This window comes from Drosophila obscura, unplaced genomic scaffold (genome assembly GCF_018151105.1).
Source record: "Drosophila obscura isolate BZ-5 IFL unplaced genomic scaffold, ASM1815110v1 contig_200, whole genome shotgun sequence".
NCBI lineage: Eukaryota > Metazoa > Arthropoda > Insecta > Diptera > Drosophilidae > Drosophila > Drosophila obscura.
In genome coordinates, this window is record NW_024542791.1 from 1,922,962 (window position 1) to 1,949,982 (window position 27,021).

Sequence of the window (27,021 nt, forward strand, 5' to 3'; positions counted from 1 at the left end):
AGCGCTTAGATCTCATAACAAGCGATGCGATCAGTGATCTATCGTCCACAATCACAGCCATCGATATTACCTATTTTGCCTTCGACGGCTTGGCAACCCTAGAGTAGAGCGCGTCGCCGTCAAACCGACGAAAAGCAGCAAGAAGAGGAGAGCATAGAAAATATAAGAAGTGTGCAAAAAAGAAAGCAAATTCGAGCAATGAAGAATATAACTATTAAATGTAAAATGCAAATGGAGTGGTACCCGCCACCACCAACACAAAAGCAGCAGCAGCCCGAGATCCACGATCCTCCAGGTGACGCAGCAGCAGGGTGAGAGGCAGAAACTGAATTATTTCTAGCCCCCCCAAGTATTTTCATTTTATATAGTTGCAGCTTTCCTTGTAAGAGGCAGAAACTTGAAAAGAACACACAGAACGGTCAAAATGTGCTGAAAATCAACACGGTTGATGGCCACAAGGGGCACGCTTCTTCTTCGACACCAGGCTCAGAAAGGTAAGAGGCAGCCACTGAATGATTCGCCACAGGCTTACGCTTTTCCATTTCCATCGACTGGCAGAATGGGTGAGGAGAAAAACAAACTGGGATACCAACAATATCAGGCACAAAACTATCAGAATGCGCTCAAACACTATTCGGATGCCATCACTTTGTGCCCAGACTCATCGCAGTATTACAATAATCGCGCTGCCATCTACTTACTGCTTCTCAATTACAATGGCGCCCTGGAGGATGCCCGCAAGGCCATCCGCTTGAATCCAAGCTTACAGAAGGCGTACGTCAATTTGGCCAAGTGCTGCCTGGCGCTGGGCGATATCATTGGCACGGAGCAGGCCGTGAAGACTTTGAAGGAACTGAATGCCCAAAACACGGATGTCGAAGTAGAACAGCAGTCTGCGCAGAAGCTCCGCCAATTGGAGACGACCATACAGACCAACTACGACACAAAGGCCTATCGCAATGTGGTCTACCACGTGGATAGTGCCCTGGAGCTGGCTCCGGCTTCCACTCGGTAAAGTATTTCGCGTAACAAATCAGAGATCGTTGCCAGAAACTAATTTTGCACTGTTCAACCTTTCCTCTTGCAGATATAGTCTCCTGAAGGGCGAGTGTCTAGCCTACCTGGGACGCCACGATGAGGCTTTGCAGATTGCCGTGGGCGTGATGAAGCTGGACAGCACCTCGGCGGACGCCATATATGTGCGCGGTCTGTGCCTCTACTACACGGACAATCTTGAGAAGGGCATCCTGCACTTTGAGCGCGCCCTGACCCTCGATCCCGACCACTACAAGTCGAAGCAGATGCGCAGCAAGTGCAAACAGCTGAGGGAAATGAAGGAGAACGGCAACATGCTGTTCAAGTCGGGGCGGTATCGTGAGGCGCATACGATCTACACCGATGCTCTGAAGATCGATGAGCACAACAAGGACATCAATTCGAAGCTTCTGTACAATCGGGCGCTGGTCAACACTCGCATTGTTGCTCTCCGGGAAGCAGTGGCCGATTGCAGTCGCGTCCTAGAGCTGAACTCCCAGTATCTGAAGGCCTTGCTGCTTCGTGCCCGCTGCCACAATGATCTGGAGGAGTTCGAGGAGGCAGTGGCAGACTATGAGTCGGCCCTCAAGTTGCAGAAGACCACTGATATTGAAAATTTGCTTCGCGAGGCCAAGCTTGCCCTGCAGAAGTCCATGACAAGGGATTACTATAATATATTGGGCATAGAACGGAATGCATCGGATGAGGAGATTAAAAAGGCGTACCACAAGAAGGCACTGGTGCACCATCCGGACAAACATGCCAACAGCAGTGCCGAGGAGTGCAAGGCGGAGGAGCTGAAGTTCAAGAAGGTGGGCGAGGCCTATGCCGTACTGTCGGATGCGCGCAAGAAGGCGATTTACGACAACGCACAGAATAATGCACAGCCAACGATGGGTATGTCTTCCATCTATCTATATCTTTGGCCATCAATATACTAATTTGACTTTGTTTTCCCTTGCAGCTCAACGTGTTTTTCAAACGTACCAAGTTTTCGGCGCTTCCAACATTATCATAATTAAATTGTACCCAACAACTTAAGTTGTTTTGCAGTTACTAGATACAAAAAAAAAAAAAAACAATGTTAAAAACACAAAAAAATACTCTGTAACGATTTCAGTTTAAACTGAATTATAATTAATTTTAGCTTGAAGCAATTTTAAATTGAAAGAATCATCTGTAAAGCACGAGCATCAAAATAAAATTTTAATCAACCAGAAATGGATACATATTTTGGGTTTAGATGGGAATGGGTGATAGGAGGCGACTCTATTTCGAGCAAAGCAACTGTTCCATATGCATACTTAAAGTGCTCCATTTGAAGAAGTTCAGAGCCGCCGCCATCAAATTATACGGATCCTAAAGGTTTGGACCGGGTGATCCGCTATACAAATTAATACATAATATAATATAATATATAAATAAATAATTATTTCATACATGAATTTTACATTATATGAAGATGCGTTGGGAATGTAAAAATCATGCTATTACATGTAGTTGTGGTGTTGCGGTGTCAAATACGTAAACTGCCTTAAAAAATTCAAGACATTTTTATAACCTAAATAAATCTATTAAAATTCAAGTAAAATAAATCCAAACTATACGAATTTAAATCATATTTATGGTATTATTTTATCTTTAATTTTTTTATATTGTTATTTTTTTTTAATTTTATTATACAAACCTGTGTTTTTTCAATTTAATTCCAATAATTACCTTACGAAAACCATCAAATAAAACAAAATCATGTCGCTTTTACAATGCTTGTCAGACAAATAGGTACACACATTTATTTTACGTTTGTTTTTTTGTTTTTGTTTTAGCTGTTCTTGTACACATTCACAAAAAACTCATTATTTTGGTTTACCTTCCATGCACACACTCACACAGAACACACAGAAACTATCGCTTCGCACCGCACCGCACACACACATCGATGCCAAACAAATTCTTGCTAATTTTACACACAATTAATTTATATATTGTATAATTTTCCATATTTATTTTTTTTTACATTTGACTTTTTGTTTTACGGTTTGGACTTTTTGTTGTTGATTTTTTTTTTTCACTAGACTAATGTAAAAACTACGGCTAAAAAAACGCAGCAACAGCAAAAGCCGGAGCTGCATTTCATCATAATCATATCATCATCATCGTCCACATCTCTTTCTCTCATTTAGGTGACTAACTAATTTGCCCATAATTTTGTTAGGTATACATTTATAAACGTACGTAATATATATTATTTTATATAAATTAATTCAATGTTTCGTTTCTCTCTTCTTATTTTTCTGCTCGCTTTGCTTTGCATACAAAAATAAAAAATAGCTACTTAAATATTATGCAAAAATCATTAAGACCTACAAAAAAAATGTACAATAATTATGCACACAAAAGAAGATGAAACATAAACGAAAAAAAATATATATATATTAAAATACATTTTCCTCTTACAACAATATTTATAATAGTGTATTTTTGTTTGTTTTTTGTTTGACTCTACTTTAATTTTATTTTATTTAATTTTTTTTTGTGATAGCTTATTTGTATTTTTCTGTTGGTTGGTTTCAGTTTTTTGTTGTTGTTGGTTGTTGGGTTTTGGATTGCTGTGTTCTCGACGACCAGACATATGTGACTAACAAAACATTTCTGTTTCAAAATAAGGTACAATGATATATACTTATATTATATTATATACTTTCCATTTACATATACATACATACATATACATGTATATCCATAGACAGATATATAGTAAACATATATAGGTGTATAGTATAGGTTTTACAAGTGCCTTTCGCCATCCATCAATCAGCTCTTTCGGAACATGAGTTAGTTGGTTTGTGTTTTTCTTTGTTGTTTCATTTTTAGTAATTTCCCCTTCCTTGTCTTTACCATAATAGGTTTTGATTTTGATTCTTAGAGCGAGGTGTATGTTTTGGTGCGCGCCTAGAAGTGGACGAGAGGCTGTATACCCAAGAATCTAACTATAAACATGGCAAAAATGCTTTACAGGATCCTGTTCCATGCGTCAGCTGTAGCGGTGTGTTGTGTTGTGTTTCTCCCCTATGGTATATGTAAAAGTGTATTTTTTTTTTGTTATATTTAATACTGAGATTCTGTTAGCTAGATGTCTCAGGTATGTTTCCCCGACCCGACTTTAACCCTATTATACGTTCTATGTATTTTGTGTAATATTGAAAACAAATTAAACAACTATTGTTTTTGCAGCTTCCTTCCCCCTCCCCCGTCCTCAAGAACAGAACCGAATAGAAAGTAACTTTGGTTTGTGTGTTTTATTTCGCTTATTGTTTTAATTTCGCTTTTTAAAACGGGGATGCGGATGCCCAAGGTTAAGTACCTTTTCTCTAACCTTTTCTATATCTTTTCCCTAAGTAACGCTGCCCCCTCCCTCCATCTCTTAATGCTTTGTACAAGTGGTGTGTGTGTGTGTCTGTGTGTGACCCCCTTCGTTGCATGGGGGAATTCTGGCAAAAAAATAAACTAAAAATAAATTGTACTGTTTTTTGTTTGTTGTATTTTGTTTGTTGGTTTTGCTTTGACTATTTTCTTTTATAAATGGAATTTCGTTGCATTTATTTGCCATGCTCCGACCGCAAACGTCCCCGCCGCCCACCCACTGTGCCGTAGCCCAGTCCCAGACCGAGACCGAGACCCAGACCCATCGTCGTAGTTGTACCCCCCGTCGTCCCAGTTCCAGTCCCCGTTGTTGTTGTATTTGTCGTCGTCCACTTATTGAGGCGCCACTGTCACTTGGGCAGAATCCGTGCCGTACGCTCCAGCTCGTTGAACTGTCCGTAGTAGAGCACCTCGCTGATCAGCTTCTCGGCAATGATCCGCTGGGTGCGGTCCATCGTTCGCAGCTTCATCGACACATTGGAGCCCACGAAATCGCAGTCGTCGCGGCTCAGGCTTTCCGCATAGAAGGCGGTGGCTGCCGCCGCTGCCGCTGCCGCTGAGCTGGCATCCTGGGCCGAAACGCTGCTCTTCACGTGGCCGGGACTGGCGGCCGATTCGGTGGCCTCATCGTTGTCCACTTCCTCGCCGTCGGACATGCTCTCCCTTGAGCTGAGCAGGGAGTTCATCAGCATATGGCCGGCGGCACTGGAGGCAGCCGTCAGCTTTCTCATGTTCAGGGGCATGGCTGTGGCGGAGGTGGTGGTGGTGGTGCCACTGCGTGGCGGCAGTACAAAGGCGCCAAAGTTGGCCTTGGCCTGGGCCGCCACCCTCAGGTCCTGGGCCATGTCCAGCGGCAGGCGACTCTCCTCGCCCGCCGAACTATAGGAACGATGCGATTCGAGGGCTGGTGGGGCGACGACGCCTGTCACGGCGCCGCCACCCACGGGCTGGCCATGAAAGTAGTCCACCAGCTCCTGCTTGATGTCCAGCTCATCCGAATGATGGCCATGATGCGGATGGTGTGGATGGGACTGCTGGGGCGCCTGCTGCTGCTGCTGTTGTTGCTGCTGCTGTTGCTGCTGCAGGTGATGCGGATGTACGTGCGGATGGAGGAGCTGCTCGTGCGCCTGGCGGGGCGTGGAGGCTCTTATCGCCGCCGGACTGGATAGCAGATGATTCTTGTGCGCCTCGTGCATATTGGTGTTGGGTATAGGACTGGATCCCGCTTCACTCAAGGGGCCTCGCTCTGCGGGATCGCTGCCAGGATCGTTGGCATCACGACTGCTGCTTCCACCTCCTCCACCGGGTCCACCTCCCGGTCCCCCACTTGTCGCGGAGTGGGGCGAGCGTCGTTCCACTTTGGCTGACAGTTGTCCCAGTGCTGCCGCCGCCGCAGCTGCATCCTCCTTGTTGTTGTTGTCCTCCGTATCCGAGGTGTCCATGGTTTTGTGGGGACTAGGCTGGAATTCGCTGCTGCTGCTACCCGGCCCACCGCCGGCATAGGGGGTACCCGCATTGCCATACGCCATGGGTAGGGGCACTCGCAGTTGCTGTTGCTGCTGCTGTTGCTGGGATACTGATCCCACTCCGCCGCCGGCACTGCCACCGCGATCGCTTCCTGCAGACCCGGATATCGGGGGCGAGTACTGGCCCGCCGTATTCCAGCTGTCCAGCGTCTGGCTGCTCGCTATCAGCATGGGTATGTTGAGGCCCATCTGCAAGGGAGAAGCAAAAACAAACGAGACTTTCAGATAAGAGCTTTTCAATCGCGTGTGTCCAAAGGTTCGTGCCCGTCATCGTCATCTTCATCGTCATCGTGACGCCGTCGAAAAGGTTTTCCCCATTCGAGATAAAAGCCCTGCACCCAGACCTACTTATGAATCAAAGTCCCCAGCCATAGACATTTACTCAATGAAAATTTGTTCAGTGCTTTTTATGGGGCATTATAAATAAATCTTAAACCACAATCAACCGATTCTTCCATATAAAGTAGAGTTCCTTCAGCTCTAGGAATTATAAGGAAGAAGTAAATTAAACCTGGTTCCGTTACTCGTGTCGCGCGTAATGCAACAGCGCCCATCGGTCGAGCTATTCTACGTTTCTGTCTGTGATCCTCCGCATTACACGGCATTGTCCGTATAATTCTCCTCTCTTTTACAGTATTTGCTTGATAAATGTGTGAAGTATAAACAATAAAGAAATACCTCTCCTTTATTAGTTAGATCCTTTGTTTTAGTCACCATAAAGAATATTCTCTTCTTCTTCACTTTATTATTATATATGACAAATGTTTTATCTTCGTTTGTTATCTTCCTTTCGCGAAGAGGAGTCTGGTTACCAGCTTGATAATAGGTATACTCGAAAGTGTGCCGAAGGTTGAATCTAATAAATTCTTGAGATAGCAAGAGGCACAAGATTTCAAAATCGACTATAACGGTGACGGCATATGGAACGGGATATTATTGATTCAAGTTTCACTTTCAAACAACAACAAAATATATATTTCATTGAGGTTTCTGTTTGGGAAATAGTTTATTATTGATAAGAGTTTTTTGGGTTGATTTGGAAAATCTTGAAAATCTCAAAAGTCACACATACATATGTATGTATGTTCATTTATTCATCATATTCTACTCAATCAAATTTTGTACTCCGTACTGAATTTCCCTTTATCCTAAATTCTAAAATCATTCTAATTTTCATGTAAAAAATATGCATTGCATTCCCGCATTTAATTCAAATGTTAATTCGATTTTTGCATAAAAATCTTTACCGTTGGGAACCCCAAAGAGACAGCATTTATGTCTGTCAATTGTTTATATCCGGTATATCAGGTATAATTATTTGGATATTTGTGCTTTATTTTGTTTTGGCGTAGCATTCCAATGTCGGTCAAAAGCCTTTCTTAATGCTGTTATTTGTGCACTCATCGGCTAATTCTCTGAGCAAAGAATACATAACATAAATTAAAAGATGAATGAAAGACTAGCTTTGGAAATCGAAGCGTTATATACCCTTTTCGAGCGATCGATGGTTCATGTGGCAGCATCCGATTTGTATTTCAAATCCCCTTTGCCAAGAAAGATAACACGTTTAGACTTGGATAAGCTTAAAAAAAAATCATACCTTGTCTGTAAAAAAAACCAGAGCAAGATAGAGAAAGGGATGCACACAAACAAAATTATGATACAAAATTATGATAATGGAAAATAAATAATAATTTGACCACATTTAGAATCGTGTTTTGGATTTGTTTTGTTTTGGTTTTTTTTTTTTTTGGTGGAATAACGATGACAAACACACGAAACGATCAAAACAAATTAGCAGACACACGCAGCCGCACACACACTCACTCGCACACAGAGCGCCAGAAGAGGGCGGAGGTGGAGAAGGGAGAGCAAGAGAGTCGCGCAAGGTGCCAAAGTGCACGAACCGAACCTTCTTCTTCCGAGCCGAACTCTATAAAGCTACAGTAGAGCTCTTCCCCTCCCTGCCCAGAATATCTTACGTTTGCTGTTGTTCCTTCGATGGGGATTCTGGACAGACTGCTACTGTTGATATTCGCATTGCTGCTCTGATAATGCATCTTTCCTTTTATCTGAGATTTCTGATATTTAATATTCCGTGGAAAACCAATAGATGAAACGTTTTTGAATGTTTACACTCGTTTTTTGTGTTGTTTTGGTTGTTGCTGTCGCCGCCGCAACGAGAACACGACTCGAACTCGTAATATTTTTTGGTCCGAAATTATTCTAGCGGCGTAGTAAAAATATCAAAAAGCACAGAACGCGGAGAGCGGCACGATTCAAAAGAGCGTTCAACTCAACTCTTAAGAGTAGCGCAATTCTGCTACACTTGTTGTGCTTGAGTGTGGGAAAGAGACAGAGAGAGAGTGAGAGAGAGAGACACTTAACGGTTTCTTTGATTTGATAAAAGGAGATAATGTTGTTGCTATTCGTTCCCTTGCGAGGGAGACTTTTGCGAATGTCAGCATTTAATTTTTTTAGGAGCATGTCCAGCATTGGTAACATTTGAGCATAATCATCATTAGTTTTCAGAAAAACACAATAAGAGCGGATTATCATTCGCTGTCAAAAACCAAAAGAGAACATCATCATTAGTTTGCTAAATGCCAAAGAGAGATTACACGAAAGAGCACGTGACAGTTGCTTATGCGAAGAGCGTAGAGTTTTAGAAACGAGAGAGCTTTCATTAATGACATTAGCATTAACCTACCCCACGTTTGGGGCCGCACAAAACAAAAACGCCGAGAATCACAACTACAAAAACAGTTTTAATGTGGTCAACGATCATCACGCTCCCCGCTCTCTCTCTCTCTCTCTCTCTCTGTCACTCCACGGCTATCGCTGTCTCTGTCTGTCTGGCGATCTCTGGATTTTGTCATTTGCTGTTGTTGTGTTTTGGTTCTCCTTCTTCTTTTGTCTGCGTTTATGGCGCCTAGAACTTTCCATCAAAAACATTGACAAAAACAAGCAAAGCATGAGAAAAAGTTCGTGCCTTACAAAGAACTTTGAATGCTCTTTAATATGGAGTTCTTAACAATAATGAGAACGAAGGGCTTGGAATCAAAGTTGTCCCTCAGATTGGAAATCTCAAAACTCCTGTGGTGCTGTTTTAAGGCAAACCAACGAAAACCAACGGTAAACAAACCCGCATGAAATCAGGTCAAATCACATATATAAAATTAATTAAAATAGTAGCTCTAATTACAATAATAATGTGTAAATTATGTTTGCTCCAAATTTTCCGAATCCGATTATAAAAACTTTTTTAATATTTCGAAATTAAACAAATTGTAATTTCTCTCTTTAAAACACACACGCAAAACTCATTCATAATTTTGTTTGTTAGGGAATCATAAATAACAGTTGAACATTTCGTGTTGTTTTTCCCATCGTTGCTGTTTTTAGGTCCCCAACCCAACCTGCTCTCCCTCCGCCCGCTACAATCAACCATCATCCATCTCGTTCCCTCTGCCACTATCTCTCCCTTCCCCACACAATTGTTGTTATTATTGTTGCAGCTGCTTTTGTTGTTTACGCATTCAGAGCAGAGCTTGTCTGTGTGTGTGTTTGGTTGTGTGTGTGTGTGCGTGTTTGCATGTCTGTATTATTATTTTGTTAAGGCAAATAAAATAAAAACAGACAAGAGAATGAACTCGCTCTCACTCGCTCTTCCTATCACTCTCTCTCTCCCTCTTCATCTCGCGCTCGCTCTCTCTCTCTCTCTGTCTCTGTCTCTCTCTCTCTCTTTCTATGTGTGTGTTTTGTGTGCAACTGAAAAATGTAAACAAACTGATTATCATCCAATCCAATGAATAAATAATCCACTACACAAACTACGCGTCGTCGTCCATCGTCATCGTCGTCACTGTACTCCTTTTGACTCGACTCGAGACAAAGTGCATTCAAAAGAAGGTAAGGCAGAGCACCGCTCCGCTCTTTATACTCATTCTATGGGTATGGATTATCCAACCAGATGTGGTTGAATCTGGAGCCCTCTCTCGAACTGGCATACCTTCTTATCAATATACCAAATAACGCTCTAGTATCCCCCCTTCCCTAACCCCACCTCTCCACAATTGTCGCTAGCTGTGTCTCCCCTCCCTCCTTTCCGCTGTACTGCTTCTGCTCACGCAAATGTTTTTGAAGTACGATGGCGATATTTTCACAAAAGCGCACACACAGCAGCAACACCAGCAACAACAGCAACAACAACAGCAACAACAACAACAACAACACTAAATGCTACACTAACATTAATGAAAACTGCCATGAAAACCGCAAGCGCAAGCGCCCTCTCTCTATCCCATCCCCTGCTCACCTCATACACTTGCCATGGGAGGGTGGGGAAGTCGTAAAATTAACAGTGGAACAAATAGCAAACGAAACTGCATGTGGAGTGCATGCATGCATTTTGTCGCACCTGTCAGTTTTAGGGTTGTCAACTGTTGTTCGAGATTTAATCCCGCTGAAAGCTTTTCCCTTGAATTGAGTCAGTTTTTGTGTTATATGATTTACTTTTTCAGAGATAGTTCCCATTGAAAGTTTCAATCATTTTTGGATATTAGCATGATATTATCCTTTCCTAGAATAGGTTCACCTTCCTATGTATTTTGATAAATGTTATTCTGCTCTTTTAATTAGCTTTCTCTCCTTTGAAAATCCTAGCAGTCAAATTTTAGTAGATTTTTTAAATGCTACAATTTATATTAAATTTTAATTAATTTCTTCACTTTGTTTCTCTCATAAACATCTTCACCTACATTGTTGTTCTGTGGGGTGGTTCCCCCTTCTGGACGGTATAAACCCATATCCCCATCCCTCTCACACGATTGAACTTTACAAAAATGAAAACAACAAAATTCTTGCATAACTTTCCACAACTGCAACAAAAACATCAACGAAAAACTCCCCATGCTAATCATCATCATTGTATTGTAATCATCATCATCATCATCAACGTGAAACCAAAAAACTTCCATACGCTACGCCACGGCGCTGCTCCACTGCTGTTGCAGCGCTGCTGCAGCGGGCTCTAAACAATGAATGAGTAAACAAAAACAAACGTCGACTGCGCTGCCAGCGTTGCAGTTGACTGCAGTTTTGTTGCTGCCTATTTACTGTGCTGTGCTGCGCTGCGCTGCCGTTCGCGGCTTTTACTACTGCTGCTGCTGCTGGCTCTCACTCCCGCTGCACTCTGCTGCTCTCTCCTTCTGCTGCTACTGCTGCTGCAGGGTTGCTCTTACTCCCAAGGTCTCTTTACACAAGGTGGAGCATTTCCGCTCACTGGGACCGAGTAGCCTAATTTTTGGGCCACTAGCTCACGCGTTCTGTGTGCTCTGCCCCCACCAACAGAGAGTACTCTCAGGGACTTCCCCACCTTGTAATAGTAAAAACCTTTCTTACTACTTACTCCTTCTCCCTCACTACCGCTGCTACTCCTTCTCCCTCACTACCGCTGCTAGCTACTCCTTCGCTTCTACCATTCCCACTACTTTTGCTGTTGCTGCTTATTTGCCTTGCACTTTTCATTCCGCCACCGCACATCCAAACGCCGCAGGGGGTTGTGAAAAGAGGAGAGGTATAGGCCAGAGCAAGAGAGAAAACAAAACAACGCGAATTACAACAGCAACAACAAGTGCATGGTATTCCTGCTGCTACTCCAACAACAATAGGAAGCACAAACAACTAAGAAGAGAGTGAGAGAGTGGGGTGGGGGGGAGTGCAAGTCAATGCGTGCGGCGCATCGTCTCGCTGCTGGCTAGCCACAACATAGCGGGACCAAAACAGCAACAAGAAACGAAAACTAACTTCCAACGCCGATCTCGTTGCTACCCTTGTATATCGTTCGTTCCTTTGCTTTGATACAGCATGCCCTGTATAGAATGTCAGCACATAATAGTGAAATCATCTAAAGTTTCTACTCAGATACTGAACAGCTTTCCTAGAGGTAACATCAAATTTTTCCTGTGACAAAATAATAACTAGTTTTTTTTGAGAATTTGTGTTTTCATTTCCAGATTTTCGTTGCAAATTTAAGAAACAGAAGTTGCCACGAAATGACTGTCGTAAAGAGCACAGGCAAACATCAGACGCATGCGCAAGGTATTCACCAAAGAAAACACGAAAATATGCGCCGACAGTTTTTGAAGTTCCGCATGCGTTATCCGGCAAGATCTAAGATCACCCACGATGCTACTCAGCCAAAAGTAAAGCAACCGAAATTCCGTCAACCCAAACTTTTTCCCAATAATTCCAACATTTTCTTTTAATTTTTTCAAAGTTTAAATGTTGTACTTCAAAATTCTGAAATTAATCGTATTAAGAATATAAGAATATAAACCCACTATATCCCTATATCAACAGCTTGTGTATTTTTGTGGCTATCAATCTGGTTACATTCGTAATACCCTTCTGGAAAAGGGTATGGATACAACAGCGATGTACTTTTCAGCTCCTTCCTTCTCTTCTTGTTGTTTGTTGTTGTCTTGAAGAAAATACCGCAGAGCAAAACAATTGCAAAATATGAACAAAAATACATAACAATGAGAAGAGCAGGGGAGGGGGTGGTGGAGCGGGAGTGGGCTGATGTGGGTGGCATTGGCCGCTAGTGGGCGGTCCGTAAGTGGGCGTGGGCATCGGCATGGGCATGGGCGTCATGCCTGCACACGCAAATAATAATGACGCAAAAGCAGCGAAAAAAACACGAGACAGAGGCTAAAAACCAAAAGAGAGAACAACGGTAAAATGACAGCAACAATTACAACAACAAACTGCAAACCAGGGAGGGGGATAGAGCTGGAGGGGAGGGGTGGTGTCGTCGGATGTGGGTGCTGATAGGTTGGGTGGCGGGATATAGAATTGGAACCGATGTCAAAAGTGAGCATAACAATTGGGGTATTCAGGTATTTGACAATAAAAAAAAAAACAGCATGACTATAACGCCAAAAGCTGTATAAAAAAAACAAATTTGGATAACTTATCGACAACCTATTGGTCAATCGATAATTATCGATCAATATTATTTTTTAAGATAAAGTTTAATTAACTTGGGATCTTCTGGTTGGCAGTATATACAGAGTTATGTCAGTTACCTGGCTTATTTAATTCACTATTATCGATAATGCTGTTACCATAATTACCATAATGCGAATTAATGCGAAAACAATTGTACATATGTATGTAAGCATATTGTGCCCCATTGATAATGATATTTCTCTACACATAACTGTTTTATTTGTGTGACATTTTCTGGCCAACAATCCCTGTGGTCACACTTTCCGTCTTTGTGCTAAAGCTATTTGTCTAGTCATAAATGTCAAAATACGTTACAGGACAACACAGAAAACAATAGGTGACATGACTTGAACAAACAAGTTGCATGCCACATGCCCCGCTCCACCTGCTCACTCTTTTTTCACTCCCACACCTATTCGTTATGCGTCCTTTACTTTACCACGAAAACTCCCCCCACCCAAAAGTCCAGGCGCCAAGTTTCGTATTATTTTGCTCACAGAAATTTCATTTATTTTCTAGAAACAACAGCAAAAAGCGAATGAAAACAACCAAAGAGACGGAGAGACAGAGAGCAGCAGCAACAACAACGTTGACGCACCGTACTCCTCTCTCTCTTTCACTCTTTCCGACTCGCATTTTGTTTTGATAAGTCTGACAAACAACAGCAGCAGCAGCAGCAGCAGCAAGAAGGACAACAACAAAAGCAACAGCAAAACAACAGTAACGAAGAACAAGTGAAAAAACTAAAGGGAGACAGAGAGAGAGAGAGAGAGAGAGCCAAGTAAAAACAAAAGCTCACAACGAATCACGGCAGACAGAGATAGAGCATTTCAAAGATAGGAGTGAGTCAGAGAGAGAGAGAAGCCAAAGCGAAGCGGTAGAAACGTCCACAAAACAAAAACAAAATCTACAGCAACAACTAAAACATCCAGAAAGCTAGCTTCAGGTGTCGAAGCTAATGATACCTATGAAAACATATGGTTCAGATAGTAATATTCAGATTTTAATTTTAAAGGTGTGAGCCAAATATCATTGAATATTCACGATTCGTTTTTGTGAATTCCAAACAGCTTACAAAGTCATCATACCCTCTGCAAAGGGGTACTAACGTATCGGCAAGTGTGCCTGCGTCGCAGTCGCATTCTCGAAAAACATTTCGCGGTGCAAAACAAACATTTCATCATACAAAAAAAACAAAATGATGAACAGACGAAGAGAGGGTGGGGCGGAGAGAGCGGAACAGAGCAAACGGCGACGAAATGCTCAACTGCTTGCCTGGCGCGACAAGGCAAATAACAGACAAACACACACACACAAAACACGCGCATACAATCCAGAGAGAGAGAGAGAGAGAGACAATTTCGTGTAGCTGCGGTCGAGGAACGCACACACACCATCGCAAATTTCTAAGAAAAATTTATGCGTAAAATTTTAATTCTGTTTTGATCGTCAACAACAACAAAAAGCACACACAAAGCTGAAAGAGCTGAAAGTCGGAGAGAGAATCAGACACACAGCAAAGCAAAAATCACGCTCTGCTACAAAAACAGCAAGTCACTCGCGCACATGTTTGATTGGTTCAGCTTTGGCTCTCTCTATCTCTCTTTCCTGCTGGACTGGAGTGTGTGTTGTGTGTGGCGCTCGCTCTCTTTCTGGTAGCTTTTGGCGCTTGTTTTGATTTGGAATTAACACTAGAAAACAGTTTCCCCATTTGTGTGCCAAAAATAAAATCTCACTTGATAAAAGTACAATGCGTTTGATGCGTTATTAGAGCTATTGCTAAGCGATTGATAAACCTCCCACGCACGTGATTTGCAGGCAAAACAAAAAATTAAGTGCTCTTCCAGCAAGGTGTAGGTCATATTTATTTTTTTAGTAGTACGTTTAATAAAGTCGACAGACCATGACCAGGCAACAGAAGCTGGAAGAAAACTGATTTTATGGGTTCCAAAAATATTATCTTAAAATAAACGGTACAATGGATTTCGTCACAAAATCAAATTTACAGGAATTAAAGCTTTTATGATTGTCAAATACTTGTTGCTAACCGAAATGTCACACAAGCACACAAGTTTATTTGAAGGGGGAAATTCCAGCTAATCAAACACAGAACGGTGACATTGACCACCCTGGGGTTAAGCCCCCAACACTTGTTTGCCGTCCGTCTCTCGGTTTTGGCGATTACGCATTCGGGTTATTTTCCGCCCCGCTTACTCACCGCTCCGAAATATTTCAGCTCTTTGGTCTTGATGCGTCTATGCTGCATGGCGGGCTGTGTTGTTCCTCCGATTCCGCCCCCCATACCGGGCGCCCCACCATTGCCCGCTGCTGCAATGGTGCTGCTCTCGTAAGCAGCCGCAGCGGCTGCAGCCAGTCCATTGAGCCCATTGTGGGTGGCCGCTGCCGCCGCCGAGGTGGCAACAGGATTGGCCACAATGTTGCTGCCAGCGCTGGTCAGGACACCTGCACCGGGGCCACCGCCGACGCCACCACTTAGGCTGCCACCGCCGGCCTCCATGAAATCGAACCGCTTGAAGGCATACCACTTGGACGGATTGGGCTGGATGCCCTGATAGATTTTCACAAACATTTTGTGCTTCTCGCGCCGGTACTGGGTGAGCAGGACATTCATTTTGCGCTCCACCTCGGCCTTGCTGCAACCGAAGCGTTCGGCAATCTCCGACCAGGCCCGAAACCGGCACAACTTGTCCTTGTACTTGGGATCGGCCCGATTCCAGAGCTCTGTGTGACAGCGATACTGTTCGATGAGCTCCAGGGCATCGTCATTGGTCCATTCCATGATTTTGGGCGATATATTGCCAGCTGTATTGCCCGCGGAGCTACCTCCACCTCCTCCTCCTCCTCCGATTCCCAGTCCTGTCCCGCTGCCCACACCCACCACTATCGCTGGCTGGCTGCTGTAGCTGGGCAGTGGGATTATGTGGGGCTGCTGATTATGGTGGGGGTGGTGGTGCTGCTGATGCAGTAGGTGGGGGTGGGTGTGGTGCGTATTGTGGGCGGCTGCTGCTGCTGCGGCTACAACGCTGGCCGGATTGAAGTTCATTTGCTAATTCGCTCACTCGGTGGGGGTGTAGTGTAGTGTGTGGTATTGTAACGCTGAGCTTTCTGTAACGCTGCACTTCTGGCCCACTACTATCACTCACTAGTTGTCACGCTCTCTCGCTCGCACTTATTTTGTGGCTTTACTCTCAGGGAATGTCGCGCGAAATGCACTCAATCAACATCGTCTTCTGTTCGTCTGTCGACTGTGTCTCATTCTCTTTCATTTAGCACTGTTCTTTTGCTTGGTAAATAACTGTAAAGAGAAAGGAGACAAAAATTACGATTTTTAGTATTTTTATGGTATTTTTAGTGAATTATTTTCGGACAAAATTCTAGCTACAGGATATTATAAATTATAACAGTTCTGTAAAGATAATTCCTATTGAAGTATTTCAATTAATCTTTGCAGTGGCTTTATCACAGTGTTTTCACCGTTATTCCAACAGTCCGTGCCTGGCTCAAATGATAGCCGTGACTCATTCATTCATTCAATCACTCACCCAATCACGCACACTCTCACATACAGCAGCGCCTACCGGGCAATCGAAACATATTCAGCGAAACTGTTCGGGGCTGGTCATTCCGGACCCAGTTCTGTTAACTCTGTTATTCGTGCCCTGTACCATGCGCCCCCCCACCACACCCGGCAAACATTGTGTATGAGTTAGAGGTGCTAATCAAAAATAGGAAATTTTCATGCCAACAACTAAGCATGGCAAAAAAAAAAAACAAAAAAGGCAAACCCCCTCTCACTCATCGTCATTATTAGCCAACTGAAAAACGGGGCCCCCTCTATCTCTATTTCTCGCTGTACAGTTCGGTGGCAGGTAAACTTGTTAATTGCTGGGGATTTTTATTTGATTTGGCATATAATTGATAAATTGAAAGTCTATTGCGAAAAGTCAACCGACATATTTCCAATGCAGTACGAGTATAATGGAGGAATGTACGAAATGGGAAACTAATCTAAATATTTTAACGACATTTAGTGCAGTGCTAAAGCTGTAAAGCAGTTGTTTAATATTTTAAAGCGCAAATAAATTAAGTGGAATATAGTTTACATTGAAAGCAAACTTTTTAGATTGAAAAAAGATCAACAGTCAACAGATCATCATGATTATTCTCGTTAGTATGGCATAGATTCTCTTTGATAAAAAATTTAATTCCATAGACATAACTTCCTACAACCTTTGAATGATATTTGTACAATCGCTAAACTGATTTCATAACGAAAACCCCCCCGCCGTATGGACTGACTGTGATGACTGTTTTGTAATTGACATTTAATAATAATGTAATGACAATTCTAATCTGATTCTTTGCCTCATTCGAAAGTCAAATAAAACGGCACTCTAATGTCTATTTGTTCTTTTGTTAAAAATAAACTTTTTCTTTCGGTCTTATCCCGAAACATCTTTAAACAAGATAAGGCCCCCCGCCCGGCAACGTTATCTTCGCTTGCATCTGATGATGAAATAGCTGTGACGTATTTAGATTTATCTGTTATGTTTACATGCTCTTGGGCTTAGGAAATTCCATAACCTGTTTCTGGAATCGTATCACAAATGGAAAATCCGATTCCTATACTGATATTGCGTTGTTTCAAACCACATCGATTTCGCATCATTAATGAACTCCCAATCTGAACTTTAGATGATCGACATTTGCAATCTACTTGTACACAATGAGAAAAACAAAAACAAAAATCAAAACATGCTTTCCCATTCAGAAATTCCGTATAAAAATCAAGCAAGCAATTTTTTAATCAGTTTACAAAACACGTCATCCACCGAGCGCCTGCCTGCCTGCCTAGGTCAGTGGCACTTAGTATAGTATGCCCCGAGATCATACATATACATACATATAGTATATTCGTTAGGTTAGTTTTTTTTTTTTTGTTCTATATAGAACCAAGTCCACGGCGCATGATGCAGCAGTTTTTCTTAAAACAGATTTCGGTATTAACATTTTGACATACTCGTACACGAACGTTTTTAGTCGTGGGGGAAAATGTCGCAATTTGTACAAAATGCCTGGCGACCAAGAAATTTCCGTTAAGAAAAAACGCATGTGTGTGTGTAAATGTCACAAGTCAACAACAAAAAGCAAGTAAGAATGATCGAGTAGAGTGTGAAGACTTAGAGATACCTTCTAATACAATAAGAAAGTGTTGAGAAATTAAATTCAACGGAGAAGAACAGTACTTTCAGGGAATATTTCATTGTCTATGCCGGACATTTAATTTTCAGATCTGATCCAAATAATTGTTAGAATTCTCTACATAAAATTCATAACACAATTTCTTTCTTTCATCTGCATTCTGGACACCACAGAAAATATTTCATTAGATATAATGTAAATGCTGTGGCTTTAGCTCGAGTTGATACAGATATAGAAAATATAACCATCATGTGCGTGGATATTACAGAAGTTTTTATAGTTTTTCAAGCTTAACATACTACGTACGGTTCTTACGGATACTGTATAAATACTGAATTAACATGGGTACATTACAACATTTAGATGCCGAATAAAGATCTTACAGCTTTCATGTCAAAAATCTCGATTCTGGATTCTCAGTAAGAATCGATCGGATAGGATATGCTTCTCTCTTTGTTTTTTGTGACATTCACCCAATCGTTTCGAGTATATTATACCCTCTTCCTGTACGATTACCGATGGGTATGACAACTACAACGGCAAAACGATAACAACAAAGATGGCAAGGCGAACAGTGCTCACAGTGCGCCTCGTCATTCACAATAGACGGAAGCGTAATTCGCACACTCAAACACACACACTCAAACACACACACACACATAGATACTATATACCAGGGACACGTGCGCTTTCACTCGCACAAACAGGCACATTGCGCATTATACTATGCGGCATCTCGCTTTTACATCAATCTTTGTCGAACGTAGATTTTTGCTTCCTGGTCGCATTCGCAGGTCCCGAACGCAATTTTCTTTACGTTGTTAGCACTTGTCGTAATAGATGTAACGTATAGTATGATATAGTATAGTATAGAGTATACCATATATCAATAGGAAAGTGCCTTTCTTTGTGTACTTAGTGCATGATTTAGCACACCAAATTTTCATTTAATAAATTGTTTAGTAATTGGTTTTCGCCTCTCTCTCACTCCTTCTCTCTCTCTCTCTCTCTCGGACAAAAATGTTCGAGAAGTACAATATTTCTTTGTGCGCAGATTGCGACGCTGCGCAAACAGCTGGATGAATCATAACGGTAAACACACACACAGAGACACACACAGGGAGTGCAAAAGAGAAGGCAGACACGAAGCTCATGAAAAAAAACCTTAATTTGTTTTTTTTTTTTTTTAGTTCAGTTCAGTTTGCTTTTTAAATGTCTTGCGTGCACGGTTTTTTGTTTTGTTTGTGTGTTTTTTTTGTATTTAGTTGTTTGCTTTGCTTTGGTTGTTTGCGCCACTTCTGCGTCAATTTTTAGACGCGACACATTTTGGTCTATTTTTAGAACTTGTTTTTTTACGCCACGCTGCCTTTTACGCACTTTTTCCGCTCTCCCTCTCTCTTTTGTTGTCTCTCTGATAGATTTGGTTTGAATATTCAATTGAATTTTCCTTTAAATGATGGATATTTGGCCAAAATTTTGTTTTCCCCATTTTGCATTCTGATCGGTCGCCGTCTACGGCCTCGTTTTATTTTTAAGTAGCACAGTTTTGAGGGATTTACTTGGAATTTTGCGGTGAATTTTTTTTATATTTTTTCCCCAGTACTCTTATTTTTTTTCATTCATTCCGAATGTTGTTTACTGATTGCGTTTATAGATTTTGGGTTTTTTCGCTAAAATTTAATTTGCATGTCTGTGCCTGTTTTGTTGCTGTTTAATTCCCAAGAAAAGCGGGAGGCGCGCATGTGTTTGTGGCACAAAAGGTGACGAGCGCGTCGACCGCGGGGGCTTTTTTAGCAGGAATTCGAAAATGTCAGTTTTTATTGGACGACTTTTGTAATATGAATCATGGGGGAATTGTTTAAAAACCTTTGGTTTTAACAGGAAGTCGATTTTTTTTAATTACACTTTTCGTTGATATTTCAATTTATTTTAGTTTTTTAATTTTCACTTGTAGCACATTCGGTTGAGGTTGTTCTGTTCTTCCTCCACACACACATTTTTAATAAGAACTTCCATTCTTTAATCTGCTCTGTTCCACTTTAACTTTAAGTACTTTTTATGGATAATTTTTTGTTTGTTTTTAAACCACATTTTCTTGAATTATACATATTCCGTTTATAAACTTCACTTAATTTCACGTCATTTCTGTTGAAACCAAAATATGGCTTTTTCTTACAGTATTTTTAAATTTAATGTTGATTTGATTTGGCAGATTGTTATTAGTACATTCCTCCCATTTTGTATTTTTCAAAGATTTCTTTTAGCACACACATCCACATCCAACAACCATTTTGAATTCGTTTAAAACTGTTTCCAAAAAACCGAATCCGTTAATTTGCATAAAATCCATGTTATCCACAATTTAGTTTCTATTTCGTTTCGCCTTTTGTCTTTGGCTGATTTGTCATTTTGAATGAAGATTTCGGGGGCAGAGGAAGACGACGACGATGAAGGAGAGAAACACCAAGAGGCCGAATAAAACAAATGAAACAACGCAAAAAGTAAACAACATAAAAAATCAACGAAAATTGAGCACAAAAAACTTAAAAATACATTTCAAGGCGTCAAATAAAAAACCAATTACATTCGAAGCACACACATTTTCAGACAGATACGCACTTTTCGGGGAAAACAATGTTTTTGAAAACTTTTTGTTATATATTGCTTTTTGTGATTTATTTTTTGTGGTGTTTTTCCAATTATTACAGTATATATTTTTTTCAGACACGAATATAGGGCATATTTCCTATATATATTTTCTTCATTATTTTTGGTATTCAATTTTCGAGACAATTTTTAAGACACACGCACTTATGGGCACATAATTTATAAATAATTCTATATGAATCCCCAAGCAATAATTTGTATAGTATTTTAATTATTTTTTGTAATTTCAAAAATATTCTCTGAACTTCAAGTACTATTTTTGTGTGGTATTTTTCGAAAACATTTCCTTGTGCTGTTGTAAATGTGCCTTGTATTTGATTTGCCGTTATTTGTTTAGCAAACAGACAAACAGCAGCAGCAGCACAGTAGGAGGCAGAGGTGGAGACAGAGACAGAGTCCATAGGCTTTTTCCATCTCACTTGCCAAAACAAACACACTCACACACAGCCTCTCACACACACACACATACGCACGCAAATACGTTGATACGCACTTGCTTGTCCCGCCGATATTTACCGCTATATACACGCCGTGCCGCTGTTGCGCTTCTTTGGGCAAAAAATGATTCTAAACCGTTACGCGCGCGTATGTAAATGATAAGTTTTGTGGCGGCTCGTACGGTACCGTTACAACCGTTCGCGAGCAACGTCTGATAGCGTCTGTTTCCCCGTCTGAGCTTTCCCGACAAACACCGACAAACTTATTGAAATCGATTTGTAAACGCACCGACAGCAGAGCAGCGACTGCGACGTCGCGTACTTGTAGTCGTATTGAAATGAGCACACAGCAGCAGCAGCAACAGACAGCGGCAGAGGCCACAGCGTTGACGTCTCTGCCAGCGGCGACAGCATTCAGTAAACAGTTGTTTCGTGGAAAAACAAAACGAACATCATAATGAAGTTCTCTTTTCGCCTGTTGTGAAATTCTACGGTGCTTTGTTTGTCATGCTTAAAGCGAACGAACGCGAGAGAGAGAGAGACAGCGATGAGTGTGAGTGTGCGAGAGAGAGTGCGCGCCAAAAAACACAAGCCCAATGTATAAGAAAAAGAGGGTAAGTAAGTTCCTCCTTTTGGCAGCCAAACTCTTTAATTGCCGATCGATACAGAATTGTGGGGAACTTTAAAAATAAATCAGATATAAATAATTAAATAGAGTTTGGTAACACCGTCATTTTCGTTAAATTTATCATTGAAAATAATTTAAATCTACAAAGTTATCCATGCTTACCTACAAGCACCTGATCTTTTGCTACTCTCCAAGAGCTACAACTTGGACTGACTGACCTTCTATATAATATACCTTGCACAAGCAGACACAGACAGCGACGCCGGCTGTGACTGCGCAGTTGTTTTGATAAAGTGAAAAAGAAACACGGCAGCAGCAGAGTAGCAACAACAAGTATGATGGTTGGAAGAGGAGGACTACTACGTCTGGAGAGGGGTGGTGGAGGAGCTACTATGATGATGATGATGATGATGAGTTTTGGAGAGAGATGAAGAAGAGAAGGTAGCGGAGAGACCAACTGCTTCTTGGGCCGCCGCTGCCAGCTCACACACACCACTACAGGCGCAGCGAGTCAAACAAACAAATAAAATGTGAAGCAGAAATGGCAAAAAATTAAACAAACAAGTAGACAGGAGCGGTTCACCGCGGGCAGCGGGCAGCAGCGGCGACGTCGACTGCAGACCGACCTGGAGTTGAACGAACGGAAAGACGACCAAGACACAAAAAACAAAAAATCAGCTCAGCGGCAACTTCGCGCCAAAAAAAAAACATCGACATTTCTACTACGCCGTAGTGAAATTCCTAAAACAAAAAAGCGTATTCTCAATTGACATTTGGGTTTTTACTTCGATAAGGTGGGGTCGGGATGATTTTGGGGAAGTGGGAAGAAATAGGTGAAATATTTCTGAGAAATTCTATCCATATAGAACAGTACAGTGAAAACTCTGATGGTTGCTCAGGATAGCAGGGAGTGGGTGGTTGTAGAGGAAGATGAACGACATCCATAAAATGATTAAACTTTGATTAAGGTTTTGATTAAGATTAGTTTCCATAAAAGAGATCAGGAGAATTGATAAATATGATATTCTGAGGATGATGTTCTTTCTACAGAGCTTTCACTGTATTTTATTGTATTTAAATTCCAAAGTTTTTTCTTCCCATTGCGAACAAAATAGTTCCTGCTTTTCTATTTCTGCTTATTTTCTTTCGTTTTTCTCTTTTCTGTTTTTGTTTCTATTTATTTTTGTTTAGTTTTGTTTGCTCGTTAGCCAAAGTAAGGGGTCCAAGGGGGGCCGGCCGCAGCAAAGGGCAGGTGCTGTGCACGCTCCTCTACGTTCGCTGTCGCTGTCACGGTTTCTCGCTATCTCTCTCTCTCTGTCTCTCTCTCCCTGTCACACATCATCTCACTGTAGGCCTTCCAATCCTCCCCCTCTACCCCACACAACATGGTCTGCTTGTTTGTTTGTTTTTCGTGCCGTGTTTTATTGTTGGCCTCTGCTCCTCCCCCTCCCGCTGCTCCACTGCCTGGTGCGTAGTTTTTACGTTCGTCATCGTTCGCTTGGTATTTCCGTCTTCTGCCTGCGCCAACGACGCTGCCTTGGCCCCACGCTCTGCTCTCTTGCTGTGGCTGCGCTGTTCTGCTCTCTCGCTGCTGCTAAATAGTTTGCCTTGAGCGTCGTCTTTTACAGTTGTGCTGTTGTTTGGTTTTCTGCTATGCAAACAAAATGCATTTGTATGCATGTAATTATACCCTGCCTTGGAGAGAGTATGATGTTCTAAATCAGATTTGGCCGAAAACTAAGGAAGAGCCCTCGTTGAGATCAGTGAGCTGAGTAGTTAAAGCAATAAATCAATCATAAAGACGAATGATCTGCCAGGGTATCCTAAGCTTCGACACCCAAACCCAATTCCTTTCTTGTCTACATTTCTATTTGCCTGCTCTGCTGGCTCGAGCTTTGTTTTTGTCGTTGATATCTCTCTGCCGCTGCCTTGGACAGCGCTGCTGCTGCTTTGCTTCTGTCAAAGTGCACTGCGTTTTTAGTCACTGCGTGGGAGGCGGTTTTCTTGTTGTTTTTGCCTCTGCTCTCGTGCGCAAGCTCTCACGTGCCAACTGTAGAACAACAGCAACAACAACACGACGCTAGGTCGGCAGAGTTATTTCAGCTTTGTCCCTGTCGCTCTTGCTAGCTTACGATTCTTATACCAATATCTTTTGTTTCGTTAGTTTTTGGCTTGCATTTGGCGCACTGTGGGATGCGTATCGTGGTTTTGTGAAGTTTTCTAAGAATTAAAGTGGGTCCACAGTGGTTGCAATAATTAGTTGTGGGGTTAAAAATAGTTTTTTGTTTTCCTCTTTTCCCAATAAACGATAACTTTGTTCATAGCTATTAAATATATTGACTAACCTTGCAAGGTCAGCTTCAAAACAATCTTATCAGCTGTACATATTCATATGGCACACAAACCTCTTCAAAAGAGTATGTGTCATCCAGGCCAGACATTTTTAGGACTTTATCCTACAATTGTATGATAACAGGTGTGTACAGTGGCTCGATTATATTTGTGGCAATCAATGCTTAATGTATGCTATTATTTAATCTATAGCCTAACTCCCTTCCCAAACAGAATCGCAAAGTCATGCTGCACAGCGCACATTTTAATCGATGTGACCCACTGTGAAGGCCACATAAGAAATGCTAATTAGTACAAATTCGTTTTGTCACAATTTGACAGAAGCTTTTCGAGAGACTCGACTCGACTCTCGTTCTTTCTGTTTTATTTTTTGCGAATAATCAAATAAGAAAGTTCGACACTGGTTCGTGGGGGGTTCGTGCTAAGGGGAGGGAGGGGTCAGTGGGCTAAGTGCTTTTTGGTAAAGGACGGGGATGGTGTTTTTCTGCCTCTGCTCCTGGTTCTGCCACTGCCTCTGCCTCTGTCGACTGCGACGCTGCAAACAAACACTTGTTTGCACAGGAGCGAATGAATGCCGACCATGAGAGAGATAGAGAGAGAGAGAGAGTAAGCCCGAAAGAGTGTACGAATTGAGAGAGCAGGCGCAAAAGGCAGCTTCGTTTATATTTGTGTGTGGGTGTGAGTAAATTTACAACTAGGAAGCGTCGTGACCGAAGTCGTGGCAGCGACGTCGCCGCTTGTTTACAATGTTTGTGCGTGGGAGGGGGTGGGTGCGGGTGATTTGTCGGGGAAAGTATGGGAGGGGAAAGTGTGTGGCGTGGGGGCGGGTGGCCATGGAGAGCAGAAATTAAGACGTGTCGAGTCTTGACCCAAGCAGAGAACAACCCCGCCCCCACAGCGATAGTATTACTGCCTTCCTGCCAGCCAGTGCTGTTTCTGCTGGCGTCAATGACGACGCCGACTTCAACGCAACTGAAGGTCATTATACATTTCGCATTTTGCGTTGTCGACGTCTCGATTCTTCTGGTGCGCTCTACCCTCTGATATGCAGCGATTAGGGGTATATTGAGGTTTAAAAACAGTTTGTACGTCTTTAAACTGTATTAATTTATTTATTTGGGGTTGCTATGGGAAATGGAATACTTATTAAACTTTTTACTAATTTACCCCCACTGAGTAAGGAGTGTAAGTATCCTCGGGTCGACCAGTGTGCAGTATGGACTGCTGCAAATGTCAACTTGAAAAGATTACAGGGCATTCCCTTTGTCGATCAGTCTGGAGCCCTGCCTTGACTTGTTTTTTGGCCTGTCTTTTTATTTTGTTGGACTTCGGCTGTGGAATTGTGTAAACAGCAGAGACGGCAGCAACGACAGAGACGCCGACAGCGGCAGCGGGCAGGCGGCAACAAAAACAAGAGCAACGCAGGGAATGCGAGTAAACAAAAGTTATATTTTTTTTTTTGGTCTTTTTTTTTGCAGAGACAATGCAAGAAAGTGAGGTCTTGGTTAGGGGGTGGAGGGGGATGATGGTAGGATGGGTGGACAGCAAAAGACAAGACATGTACGGGGGAAAGGGTGGAGCGACATGCACAGAGACGGAAAGAAAGACCGAAAGCAAAGCTAATGAAGATGAGACTGATGAGTTTTTGTTGCTATACCCTTTTCATTGAGCATTATGTTTTCAATCGTACAAACATACATACATATGTATGTATGTATGAATGTATGCTTGTAACTTTGAGAAGGATGTTTCCAATCACTTAAAGTCAACATGTAAATTATTTTCTAGTCATTTATTTGTTGTGTGAAATTGCCAACAAATGTCACGCGCACAGGACCTGAATCTGGTGATAAACTTATTGACTAAGCAAATTTAATGAATATTGTGATTTGATGGATATTTGTAGTCCAATATATGTAACTGTAATTAACAATTAAAAAAATAGAGTACATTTTTTTACAGGACATCATTTGACTAACTTACTAACTAACTTATAATTAGTTAGCAAATTTGTACACTCCAGTTGCTCCTAGAGTTCAAGGAAAAATATTTCCCAAAAATTGTTGTAAATTTTTTACCATAGAAAAATGTTTGACTTTCTTTTCTGAAATCGGCAAAGCATCTGAAAGATATGTATTTTTCCAGGCTTGCAACGATTTAGCTACTTTTGATATTCGAGTTGTGCCCAAAGTACAAGGGAAGACCTTATTATTATCCAACTACCAATGTCATACACATATGTACTATAACAAACGATCTACAAGGGTATTCAAATCGTCGATATTGAATATCTTTTGAACAGCCTTTCTTTTATGTAGTTATTTTGCTTTTCGGTCGCCTTTTGTTGTTGAGCTTCGGCTGCAAAAAATATGCAAAACAGCAACAATAATAATGGATGCAAGGCAGCAAAATACGCAAATAGAAGCAATGAACTTAATTAGTTGTTGCTGTTGGTGCTGTTGTCGCAGAGCTTTTGCGGTAGGGATGTAGAGTGGGAGCGAGCGAGAGAGAGAGAGAGAGAGAGAGAGCGAATGCAAAAGAGTGCGTGTGAGAGCTTGTGTGTGCGTGTGTGGCTGCTGTGATTTGGAGAGTGACAGTGGGGCGGGCTCTGATAGTAGGCTGCGTTTGCGTATCTTTGTTTGTGTACAGGCGGACAAAGGGGAAAGGATAATATTTTGGACTGTGATAAAGTAGAATTATCCTTGGATATCAATAT

General features: G+C 41.8%; 2 protein-coding genes and 1 long non-coding RNA gene across 4 annotated transcripts; 2 read left to right on the forward strand and 1 right to left on the reverse strand.

Annotated features, from left to right (window-relative positions):
* The first annotated feature begins 29 nt into the window (after window positions 1-29).
* On the forward strand, window positions 30-4,079 carry LOC111077778 (dnaJ homolog subfamily C member 7-like). Its single transcript, XM_041593833.1, has 5 exons — window positions 30-311; window positions 369-494; window positions 559-1,011; window positions 1,088-1,932; window positions 4,054-4,079. Exons 1-5 carry the CDS (start codon window positions 199-201, stop codon window positions 4,077-4,079), a joined length of 1,563 nt encoding a protein of 520 aa, XP_041449767.1. The 5' UTR covers window positions 30-198.
* Window positions 3,077-16,308, reverse strand: LOC111077781 (maternal protein pumilio). 2 transcript variants are annotated; one of them, XM_022372185.2, is made up of 2 exons: window positions 15,217-16,308; window positions 3,077-6,173 (listed from the first exon to the last, which is right to left on the reverse strand). In XM_022372185.2, exons 1-2 carry the CDS (start codon window positions 16,060-16,062, stop codon window positions 4,809-4,811), a joined length of 2,211 nt encoding a protein of 736 aa, XP_022227877.2. In that variant the 5' UTR covers window positions 16,063-16,308; the 3' UTR covers window positions 3,077-4,808. The 2 variants fall into 2 exon arrangements, with proteins under 2 accessions (XP_022227877.2, XP_022227879.2); XM_022372187.2 differs by lacking the exon at window positions 15,217-16,308 and adding an exon at window positions 7,967-8,160.
* Window positions 11,450-12,338, forward strand: LOC111077782. Its single transcript, XR_002608194.2, has 2 exons — window positions 11,450-11,931; window positions 12,002-12,338. It is a non-coding gene; the product is annotated as an uncharacterized LOC111077782 (long non-coding RNA).
* Window positions 16,309-27,021: the final 10,713 nt, after the last annotated feature.

Excerpts from the sequence above, each read along its gene's own strand:
- LOC111077778 (XM_041593833.1), top strand. The coding sequence starts at position 199 with ATGAAGAATATAACTATTAAATGTAAAATGCAAATGGAGTGGTACCCG. Across the intron at positions 312-368 it reads CCAGGTGACGCAGCAGCAGG|TTGCAGCTTTCCTTGTAAGA; the intron begins GTGAGAGGCAGA and ends CATTTTATATAG. Across the intron at positions 1,933-4,053 it reads TAATGCACAGCCAACGATGG|GATCCTGTTCCATGCGTCAG; the intron begins GTATGTCTTCCA and ends AATGCTTTACAG.
- LOC111077781 (XM_022372185.2), bottom strand. The coding sequence starts at position 16,062 with ATGAACTTCAATCCGGCCAGCGTTGTAGCCGCAGCAGCAGCAGCCGCC. Across the intron at positions 6,174-15,216 it reads AGCTGAAATATTTCGGAGCG|ATGGGCCTCAACATACCCAT; the intron begins GTGAGTAAGCGG and ends TCTCCCTTGCAG.